This window comes from Triturus cristatus, chromosome 10 (assembly GCF_964204655.1).
Source record: "Triturus cristatus chromosome 10, aTriCri1.1, whole genome shotgun sequence".
Taxonomy (NCBI): domain Eukaryota; kingdom Metazoa; phylum Chordata; class Amphibia; order Caudata; family Salamandridae; genus Triturus; species Triturus cristatus.
Window position 1 is genome coordinate 1,131,254,752 of NC_140593.1, and position 11,850 is coordinate 1,131,266,601.

General features: G+C 46.6%; 1 protein-coding gene across 4 annotated transcripts in view; it reads left to right on the forward strand.

Annotated features, from left to right (window-relative positions):
* The window catches only part of TSC2 (TSC complex subunit 2), a 243,100-nt gene extending 237,315 nt beyond the window's left edge, over positions 1-5,785 (forward strand). For all 4 annotated transcript variants that reach the window (XM_085629402.1, XM_085629403.1, XM_085629404.1 and 1 more), the window contains 2 exons: positions 3,255-3,353; positions 5,391-5,785. In XM_085629402.1, the coding sequence (XP_085485528.1) occupies positions 3,255-3,353; positions 5,391-5,552 (261 nt within the window). In that variant the 3' untranslated portion in view covers positions 5,553-5,785. The remainder of the gene's footprint in view (positions 1-3,254; positions 3,354-5,390) is intronic.
* Positions 5,786-11,850: the final 6,065 nt, after the last annotated feature.

Below are 11,850 nucleotides of genomic sequence, written 5' to 3' on the forward strand. Positions count from 1 at the left end.
GAAGTCGCACCTGAGTCCCTCTCAGAAGCTCCCCTTCATTGGAGTGGTTCTGGATTCGACGCTGTTTCGGGTTTTTCCTCCCGAGCAGCGAGTCCGGGATATTCAGGCTATGATTCCGATCTTTCAGCCTCTGTCCCGGGTTTCAGTCAGGATGACCCTCCGGCTCCTGGGCCTGATGGCCTCGTGCATCCTGCTAGTGCAACATGCCAGTTGGCATATGCGGGCTCTGCAGTGGGACCTGAAGTTCCAGTGGGCGCAGCATCAGGGCAACCGGTCTGATCATGTCCAGATCTCAGAGGGCACTGCACGACAATTGCAGTGGTGGGGTCACGAATCGCGATTGGGTCAGTGGCAGATCCCTTTCCCTTCCCCAACCGGAGCACACAGTGGTGACTGATGCGTTCCTCCTGGGATGGGGAGGCCATTTGGGAGAGGCGGAGATCAGAGGACTCTGGTCTTGTCAGATTCCCAGCTCCATATCAACCTGTTGGAGCTTCAGGCGATCCGGCTTGCACTGAAAGCATTCCTTCCCTCTGTCCGGGGAAGTGTGGTGCAGGTGTTCACGGACAACACCACCGCCATGTGGTATTGCAACAAGCAGGGCCGGGTGGGGTTCTGGACCCTATGTCAGGAGGCTCTCTGCGCCTCTGGACATGGCTGGAACATCAAGGCATTACCTTGGTTCTCTGAACGCCAGGGCGGACGAACTCAGCCGCCGGTGCTTGATGGATCACGAATAGCGTCTGAACTCTGACGTGGCGCAAGGTCTCTTTCTGCAGTGGGGAGATCCTTGGTTAGATCTATTCGCCACCGAAGAGAACGCGTACTGTCATCAGTTCTGCGCGTTGGAATTTTCCTGGCTTTACTTCAAGAGTGGAGTTGCGGTCTGTTGTACGCCTTTCCGCCTATACCACTTCTGCCCAGAGTGCTGAAGATTCCGTGCGACCGGGCCCAAGTCATCCTTGTGGCTCCGGATTGAGCACGAAGATACTGGTATCCCGATCTACTCAGCATGGCGATCGATCCCCCGATCCAACTGCCTCTTCGGGAGGATCTTCTGTCGCAGCAGCAGGGGACGGTCCTCCACCCGAACCTGTCCAGCCTCCACCTCCATGCGTGGAGATTGAGCGGTGACAGTCGACAGCTTTCGATCTTCCTCCCGAAGTCTGTGATGTCATTCTGGCAGCCAGGCATTCCTCCACTAAAACTGTATACGCCTGCAGGTGGAACAAGTTTGTGGCATGGTGCACAGCAAAGGCTGTGGATCCCCTTTCTGCCCCTCTTTCCAAAGTCCTTCTGTTCCTTCTTTCTTTGGCCCAGCAGGGCTCTGCTCTGGGCACTATCAAAGGTTATCTTTTGGCCATATCCGCCTTTCTTCGGCTTCCAGATCAGCCTTCTCTTTTTAAGTCCCCGATTGTTAACCGTTTCCTCAAAGGCATTACGCACACGTTTCCTCCCATGCCGTTCATAATGCCTCAGTGGGACTGTCTTGTCTTGACATATCTGATGTGTGCTCCCTTCGAGCCCCTTCATATCTGTCCTTTGCGTCTTCTCACTCTCAAGACGGCTTTCCTGGTTGCTATCACCTCTGCCAGAAGAGTGAGTGAGCTCCAGGCTCTTTCTTCCTAACCTCCTTTCCTTTCTGTTCATCCGGACAAGGTGGTTTTGAGGACCTGTCCTTCTTTCTTGCCAAAGGTTGTTACGCCATTCCACATCGGGCAGACCATCACTTTGCCCACCTTCTTTCTGCCACCGCATCCTTCAAGGGAGGAGGAGAGGCTCCGCCGTCTGCACCCAAAACGTGCGCTTGCATTCGATCTGAAGCGCACACAGCAGTTCCGGGTGGATGACCAGCTCTTTGTTGGCTACGTGGGCGCCAAAAAAGGTCGGGCTGTGCACAAACGGACCATCTCTCAGTGGGTTGTTCTCTGCATCAAGGCCTGTTACTCGTTGGCTAAGAAGGAGCCTCCTGTGGGGCTGCGTGCCCATTCTACCAGGGCGACAGCAGCCACTACTGCCTTGGGACGCGGCGTCCCCTTGCACGACATTTATCAGGCAGCTACGTGGGCCTCGCTGCACACGTTTACCAAGCATTATTGCCTTGACAGTCCGGTCCGGAGAGACTGCTTCTTTGGCCGTTCTGTTATCCGTGACTTTCTGGTGTAATCTATTCGAAGACCCACCACCGGGGTTGGTATTGCTGGGGTATCCATTCTAAGATAAGGAATCTATCACTAACGTGTCTCTTTCAGATGCACAAGTTACTACTTATGTAGCGATATATCTGTAAGACATTAGTTAGTGATAGATTCCTTACCGCCCCACCCATCCTGCCCGTTCTGCAAACTGATTTCTAGGGTTAAGGTCATCCCTTTCAGGGCCCTAGTTTCTTGGCACCAGTGGTCAGTTTCTTGAATGGCTCTGCGTTCCTGGCGCTGAAAGTCGTGCACAGAACTGACGTAGGCGCGCATGGGTGGCGCCTAAGTAGTCTCCGTGATGTCATCTCGGGGCTTACGACGCCAGCGATGGACGCGGAGCCACAGGACGCCACCAACTGACGCGCAGGGGTACTGCTAGCAAAACTTTCCGGATCCAGTCTGACGCCTGAGGATATTGTAAGGTAAGGAATCTATCACTAACTAATGTCTCGTAACTTGTGCATTACATTTCTTTTCTCTTCTCTGTTCCCATTCTGTACCTAAAATGTATTTAAAAGTGTTTGATACCCTGTTTTCTATCCCTGTCACTTCTGGACAATATTAAAATACCACTGGGGATAGGGAAATTCAGACAAGTCATTTAGTTGGGTTAAAGGGTTTTGTATTGCAAAGCCATTTATTCTGCCATAGTTAACCATTGCTGTAGAGACATTGCCTTCTGAAGTTATTTCCTTAGCTCAATGCTCCCTTCCCAAAGTGGTATTTCGCGCTCTCTGCTGATGGATCTGTCCTAGGTTGTACTTGCAGACTGTCTGTAGTATTGTCAGCGGAGATCTTTATGGAGAACGTACTCTCATTGCAAATTATTTTACATAAGCACAATGTACTCTCGATGCCCACAGCATCAACCTAAAGCACCTGTGTTGTCTCCACATTTTATGAGTTACAGATCATAGTGTGGATTTGATTCTCCCATCTAGTTACAAGGACAGAATTTTACTGTTTTGTAGTTCAATATTATGATTCCATATTCTATCTTGAGCTAATTTTTTCTTGCACGTCTCTGCTTTACTCCTCTCTCCTTGACTTTATTAGATGGCATCCCAAGTTCACCACAGCAGATCTAACCCTTCTGAAATCTACCCATCAAAATGGATCGCCAGGCTACGACATATCAAGAAGTTACGACCCCGGGTAAGTTGTTGGGCTCACACTGTGTTTTTTCACCTCAACAGTCCTAGCTCGGTGATCAAGTGTTCATGTGCACAAACAGTGACCAGATTTCAATATTTGCTGATGAGGATGGAAGGGAGAATAAAATGGTGGGGTGATTTGGAGTGAAGTATGTTCGAATAGGTGGTGTTAAAATTATTAGGTGCCTGCCTCTCACCTCACTGGGAACGTTGAGAAGTCTTTCAATAAAACTTGCATTTTACAGTGACTTCACTTTAACAACGGTCTGTTATGTTCGACCATCTGCTTTTGTGTTTTTTGGGCTCATGATATGTCACAGCAGTTGCACATGTGAATCACTGAAGTTTACAGTTTGTAGGAAGCTACCATCTATATATCTTAATCCCTACTGGGGTGAGAGTTCCTCTTCCTACCCATCACCACCTTCTGTACCATGAGTGTTAGTGGATTCTCACTGGTTGACAGTGACAAGTGCCTTTCACAACCACTGGACTCTGGATGGGGCATTTTTCTTCATTCACAAGAGCCTGGTCATATTCATGAAAATCATGATCAGGGAGTGAAGGAAAAAGACACGGCCTCCCAAGTATTATACCAGCAGAGCACGAACAAAGAAGACTTCTTGTGATGGGAGTATAATGCCTGCGAAACAAGGTCTGGGTATGAAACCATGCACCACCAAATGTAACTCCTCAGTGCATAGCACCCCTCGTGTGAAGGCTGACATTGAGCCCCAAACAGGGTAGAAAGAAGCAACCACGTACTGGTCCAGCAGAACCAAGCCCTTCTGCAAAACTAACAAACTTAGTAGCTTTCATTAAATTCTACAAAGGTCACTCCATTTCCAAGTTGGGTATTACTAGATGAAGTGTATTCAAACTATGCAGGAGCTAAACAGGAGTTCACTTGTACACACTAGGGTACACTCTTCACACAAAGGGGCAGACTTGGCTCTCCTTGGAAATATCCCATTCACAGAGATCTGCAAACCAACTACGTGGTTGGCACCATACACCCTTACAAAGCACTACTATGTGGACATTCTAAGCCTTCTACAGGCTGATTGGTCTTAAAAGCATTGTTCCAAACATCTGCATCATCTTTTAACCACCACGGGGGGTTCTTTTACAGCCGATGCACAGTGAGAATGTTACACTGTTAGGATCTGTAGAGTGTAGCGCTGCAGATTCACATAAGCCCACCCTCCTCCCTGTAAGCTAGCAATGATGGCACATGTTCTAGTGCCACACACTTCTTTCACAACTTACAATGCACATAGCATTCTGAAGTGCTCTTACTCTACACTCCACTTTCACAAATCTAGAGCTGAATGGAAAACAGTTTAGGGTGGATCAGTGCCCATACATGTTGTAGACTAAGGGGAGGTGTCAGAGCACATCCTGGGGCTTGAAACCTATTCAAAGAAGTTGCAATGTCCAAACCCAATACTCGATGGCAGGAATATACAGAGCATTTCAATCTGCGGCACTACATACTACAATCCGTTGCTGATGGGGTAACATTTTCCGGTCTGTGGTATTTATCAATGATAGAGGTGCAGAATATAGCCCTTAATAAAAGCAATTATCATTCTAAATATATTGGTTTTATTATGTTTAATATTACTATGCCTTTTCAGACACAGCTTTGCTAGCAGGAGATGTTTTATCAGACTAGCCTTTTTCCTTCAATTTGTGACTTTTTACAATGAGGTAATGGAGGTTATTTAAGTAGAACAAACGATTTACCTTGGAATATGATTTTTCAGAGCTGCTGCTTGAAGCGATTGAAGGAGAATAGTCTTTGTAACTCTGTAAACCTTTGCACATGTTACTTATCTTTTTTCATTTGATTGTTTTGTCTCTCTGCATCCTCATTTTGTTTGTAGTTTTTGCATTTCAGTATCAGATAAATTAAGACTACTCACCAAATGTCACGTTGTACTACATTGACTTGACAAGTCCATTTATTGCAAATTACTATATCTAGACCTGGGTGCTGTACTTCAAACTGACTCTATTCTATTGTTTTCCATAGATTCGTGAAGAGATGCTAGAGCAAGAGCAGAACTCTACCTTCCCATATGTGCCAATCAACAGACCACCTCCGCCCCCTCAGCAAGGCTCCCCGGCCAACTACGAAACTGGGCAGAGGACACGCCTGATCTCTGCTGTGGATGACTTCACGGAGTATTCCTAAAGCCAGCCATCACCATGCCACCTGAGCCCAACCATCCAAGAAGCAGGGATGGCAAGGGTGACATTTTGGTCTTAGATAGGACTCAAACTCCTCATGATCATGAAGTGAGATAGTGACCGCCCTGAAAGCTGCTTCATCAATGAATTTTTAGGAGTGACTAAAATACCCTCATACCTGAAGTTTGCACTTTTTGTATAAATGTAAATTAACTTAATAAAGCTTTTCCCTTTGCAGTTTGTTTAGTATCTATACATTCGAAGAGTTAGCATGTCTGCAAAAAAAGACTTGGTGTTAAAAAAAAGTTGCCATTATCCCCAACGCCACTTCCATGTTTACTGTTCCACAATCCAAACAAGCTTCACTGATCAGTAGTTCAGTATGCTGCAGACCAGTGATGTCCGGATCTGAGCACCAAGCATCTCTTGGTTATCTTCTTAAACCTGGATTTAATAGATGTTAGTTTGCCACAGTCAAACGATTAAGAGGACAGTCAGTGTGTATAGAAATAGACCATGCATTCATTAAGCAAACAATGCTGACTCCCTAAAGAAATAACTTGTTTATGAGATTTGCACTGGTCTTGCAGCTGGTGCATTTATGTATTACGTCCCACCAAGTATGTCACCACACTCTACAGGTTGGAAATCGCTTCGGCCTTAGGGACTGCAATTGTTGCTGGATTGTACATGCTACTGGCTAGCATCAGAGGAAATGTGAGCTGTCCTGTTCAAGGTATCCCAAGCCTCTGTGATCAAAAAGGTGATATACCCGAATGCCGGTAAGCCGAGAAAGATGCCCAAAGAGTAGTTTGAATGACTATACTCTTTTGAATATTTTATTTATTACCATCAATTGAAAGTGTGACAGCGCAGTCGGGTAATAATGAGAAATGTGTACAAAACAGCTACATCACCTCAAATGTAGTCTGTAATCGTACACATTCTGACCCCAGATTCCTCACCTTTTCTATATTCCCAGGCACCAGACTGGATCCAGAAGATCTTTGTACGTCTCTGTCGCTTGCTCTGATCAAGAAGTGACAACAGGAACCACATAGAGGAGCCATCCAGGAATGCTGACCTTACTTCCTTTCTTTCTTCACCTTTCTACATGGATACGGAGCAAGCGCCTACTTTTTCTTGTCAGTTGACAAGTGTTTCCCTTCAACTTTCTTTCTTGCAAGGAACAGAACATGACCCCCCTCCTAAAACTACTTGCAGGGACTGTTGCAAAACAAATGTCTGACACATTCCCATGAGATGTCTTTGGTGTTGTGTCGAGCGAGGGGTGTGTCCTGATACACCCGATGGAAAAACCTGATACAAAGTTGTACGGCGCAGAGCACCACAGGAAGTCACGTAAAATCCACTCAGTCAAGGGCAGGGACTCGTTCCTATTCTATGGGCTGGTCCTGCAAAGTCATCAGCATTTCATGTTTTATTTCTCCTGGTGCCATACCAAGGAGATAATTCCTCACCGTATTCTGATGCACCTGGAATTCCTGGGTCTGTGGGTGACCCCACAACATATTGAGCCATTTAAGGAGGCCATGCACTGCATCTTCGGCACCCTGCCCACTGCTTCTGGTGCACCTTTGGACCCCATGGATCCTCACGACACCAGTAAGGTTACAGCCAGTAGATCTTCCCTCTTCACCTTCTGTGCCCCCTGAACCTGCTTCAGGTTCAGCTCCGACTCCAGAGCAGTCTCCACACCCATCACTACAATCCATGCCAGTTCCTTCTATGCCCGCACCAGCACCGGAGGAAGACATATTGCATTGTTCTGTCTCGCCCAGAAGCGAATCAGTTTGCCCTTGGCTAAAACAACATTCAGGCTCAGTCACTACTCGCACAGCTCACATACACTCGGACTCTGATAATACAGTGCCTTTGCCGAAGAGCCGCCCCTTATTGCTCCAATCGGATCCAGATCGGACTGTGACCTGAGCCAACCAGCTTTTAGTGATGGTGGGGACAAAATCTCCCCACAATATGATAGTGGCAGTTTTTACCTGCATTTACAAGAGGCCAGTGTGTTGGCCACTTCCTCTGACATAGAGTGGGTTCCCACCCCAGCCCTTCCTTGGAGGAGTCTGCTTTATTTGCCATGGTTATTAGACGTAGTATTAAAAAAGTGGGAAACCCAATATACCCTTGGAGGCTTGGGTGATCAGTAAATAGAGGGTGAGAGTGCCTACAAGGGATTTTCTAAAGCACACATAGTTTAAGCATTTAATATACAAATAATGATGACAAGCTTTATGCAGTTGCTTGCATAAAATTATTTTACAAAATCAATTAAACTCATTTATACTTGAACTAATCTGTTAGAAAGAGATCTTACACGGGTGTAAATGTTTTTAAAGAATTGAGTTTATCAAGAAAAATCTTTCAAAGGGTACAAAAAAACTAATACAAATTTATAAATGAAACTACACACAGCAACTGAGGTTTCCAGATATTTCAATGTAACAAACACCTCTTAGTCACTTGTGTGGACACCTCTTTACAAATATATAACAGGAAAATGTGACTGGTTTCACAGACAACAGATCCTTGAAAACAACAGTTCAACGTAAAAGTCGGTGCAATAGTCGACGTTTCGGTCTATATTGCAGACATCCGCTAGACCATCTTCAGGACATAAAATTCAAGTGTTGGATGACCCCTATATAAATGGAACAATCCACAAATTACAAAGATAATCTCAAAGAGAAAAAAATACACCCGTGCAGAGTGGAAAAAGTGACTAATCAAGTTCCAGATTCATCCAAGTGAACACAAAGAAAGAGAAAAGTATGTGCTCAACAGAATTACTAGTCGTTTTACTGAAGTAACCCAAAAGTGAGAGTTCCAAACAGGAGGAATATCTAAATGTAACTTACTTAACAGTTTGTAAGGACTGATTCAAGTCGTAGTCCAGTACATCGGAGCCAACTCAAAGTAATCGTCAAGCTCACATTAAATCCGAATTGGCTGGTAAGCAGACTCTTGCAATAATTTAAACACTTCGTGAGTATCTGTAAACCTGCAAATGCTCTTAAATATTCTGATTTTTGACCCTCCAAGCTGTGCGTTTTAAATGGGGCCGAATGTGGCTTTCATGTTCAGGCAAGACCATGTTCATTCAAATACCCAGTGCTATTTGGAGTAACCTCAATGATCTGAGGTACTGTAATTAATCGTTTTTGCAACCCTCGAGTGCATACAATTTGGAAAGGAATTTTTGGTCCATTTTGTGGTGAGCACTATCTCAATTGGTCATTTTTTTTAAATTAATTATTTTTTTCCTTAACCTCATGTACCTCATCTGACACCTCGCACCTAATACAGTCAGTTACTTTACAGACTTGTTTTTTGAAAGTTGGCTTGGTAATGTGGTTTTAACGGCAACTAGACTTGTACTAAGCTAAGTAATTCTAGAAATGTGACGTCACTGACATGAGATCCCATCTTCTCTTTTAGGGGATTTCCGTGTATAGTCCTAATCATGTGAATAGTCCCGCCCATGTGCGTGTACCCCAGAGCACTTCATTAGATATATCTTCTTAAGTTGTCATCTTCTGCATTTCTTCAGGAAGGCCTGCATAGACACTTAAGAGATAATAAAAGACAATAAGGCAGCCTAACCAACTAGGCTACACTGGCCATTACTTCATCTTGAAGTGAAAAAAGATAGCCAGTTTAACTTTCAAATTTAGCAATTTTACTGAGTTTCACACATAGAAAACTCCACTTCACAAAACTCCTTTTTTCATGATAGAGATGAAAAGGATTGGACGGAGAAGCCTCCATAGGCTGCCATTATGTGTCTGCAAATGGATACCATGCCTTTAAGAGTCTCCAGAGACCCCCGGTATCCCATGATACACAGCCAGAGGCAGTTACTTTCAGTTCTTTTTTCCGGCTCCTGCTAGCTGGACCCTGGAACATTGAGCTCTACCTTTTTTGGTATTTCATTCAAAATGTAATTCTGTATTTGGATTTTTGCAGCTTCACTCTACGTCTTTGACCTTTATCTACCTTCTGCTGTACTTTTTGGCAGAATTTCTACAGTTTTCTTGTCAAAATGCCTTCCCTGTTTGACAAGTGTCCTGACTGTGGTAGGAAGAAGGCCAAGTCGGATGCACACAGAGCCTGTATTCTGTGTTTGCCTGTCTCTCATGTCCCTGACACCTGCTCTATTTGCAAGACCTTTTCTAGGCGCACCCTGCGTGACAGGGAGACGGTTCGGCTCCAAGGGCTGGAGCAGAGAAGACAGAAGGCAGCATCTACAGCCTTTGGGCAAGGAGAGGATATGTCCTCTACCAAAACCCATGCTTTGACCTCTGGGGGGCTCCCCAGTCGAAAAATAGCAGAAAAACAACGCCGGTCCCGATCGTCATCGAAGACTACGTCGAAAAGGTATGATTACTATATGCTCTCCATCGACTCAGGGCTCTGGGTCGAAGCGATGTCGACTATCAACGTCGAGGAAAAGAACAGCGAGGTCTCGGACGAGATCACAGTCACGGGGGTCCCCACATTCAACGTCGACTCAACGAAGATCACTGTCGAGACATCAGTGCTGTCGAGACAGCATCATTGTCGTCGTCGATCGGAGTCACACAGTCAAGAGCAGTCGCCGTTGATGCGTCACCGCCGATCGCTGTCTACGAGAAGGTTGACGTCGAGGAGAAGGTTGACGTCGAGGAGAAGGTTGACGTCGAGGAGAAGGTTGAAGTCAAAGAGAAGGTCGACTTCGAGGGTTCAACACCGACATTCGACATCGAGGTACCGTTCTGGGACTCGCTCCGTAGTAAGCCTGTCGACGTCGACAGGGAGTTCTCGTTCCAGACTACGTCAACGCTCGCCGTCGAGCAGTAGATCGATGTTGAGGGGGAGGTCTGACGTTGAGTCCAGGGCGCCTTCTTCGCAGCCAGCTCTAAAACTGAGGAGGTTGGTCTCTTCTTCAGGTTCGGACTACTCGCGTACCTATTCACCATCAAGGACGCCTCCTGCTCCTCGTCAACCGGTGGCCCTGCCAGTGACACTGCCAAGTCCTCCTCCTCCTCCTCCCCCTCCACCACCGCTTCCTCCTCTGTGTCAGCCTGGGCACACGGCTCCTCCGCCCACGCGTCCTGCAGAGCCTTGAAGACCAAGATCACGGTCTCGTTCCATAGACGCAACAGATTTTCCTCACGATTTCGCCATCGGTACGAGAGATCTCGCTTGCGGCATACCAGGAATATGTCTTCCACAAGTACGGGGAGGTACTCGCCTACTCTTAACTGATTCACCTCTTCAGAGAGTGTCTCCTGCTGATATCTCCACCTTTCAGGAGGTTCTGGTCAGAGGAGCGTCAAGGCTTAACATTCCCCTGTCTACTCCTGTGCCGCCGACATCAGTGATATTTGAAACTCTTCAGCAGAGACAAACATCTCGTCCATTGCTTCCGTTGGTGCCTGGTCTGGTGGAACCGGCTATGGAGCTGTTCTTGACACCGTCTTCCTTAAAATCTGCGCCTTCCAGGTTATAGAAGAAATATCTCCCACCTGATTCGCATCCTGCCTTCCTCCATAGTGGTGGCGGCAAGGAAACCGCATGCTACGGCTCCGACTTCCACTGTACCACCGGATAAGGAAAGCCGTAAGCTGGATTCGGTGGGGAGAAAAGTTTGCGGCTACATCCATGAAGGCAGCCAGCTCTACTGCCTTGCTGTGCCAGTATGACAGATCCCTGTGGGAGTCACTTCAACAATTTGTGGACATCCTACCAGGGACAAGCGGGAAGATTTTCAGGAGATAGTGAACGAGGTCCTGATGGTTTCGAATCAAGTCATCAGCGCTGCAGTGGATACTTCACTCCTGTCAGCCCACAAGTATTGCCACGGAATTGCCCTACGGAGACATGCTTGGCTTCGTCTTACTACGCTAAAGCCGGAGACGCAACAGCGCATTTCAAATCTATCGCTCTCTGGCACGACTCTCTTTAGCTCCCATGCGGATGACGAGATGGCCTGCATGGAAACTGAAAAGGAGACTTTGAAGGCTCTAGGTCTAGAGAAACCTAAAGAACCGTGAAACTTTCCAACGGCGTTATTCCTCCCAGAGGTTCCAACGATCTCAGGGTCGTCAGTCCAACCAACAGCAGTTTCAGGGGTCTTTTCAGACGTTTCAGAAATGCCAGTCACGAGGACGGTCCAACCATCAGTCTGGACAAGGGAACAAGGCTCCTGCTGGTTCCAAGCCTTGAAGGGTTTCTTCCCCCTTGTCCGTTACCCACTCCGGTGGGTGGAAGCATTCAAAATTATCTAG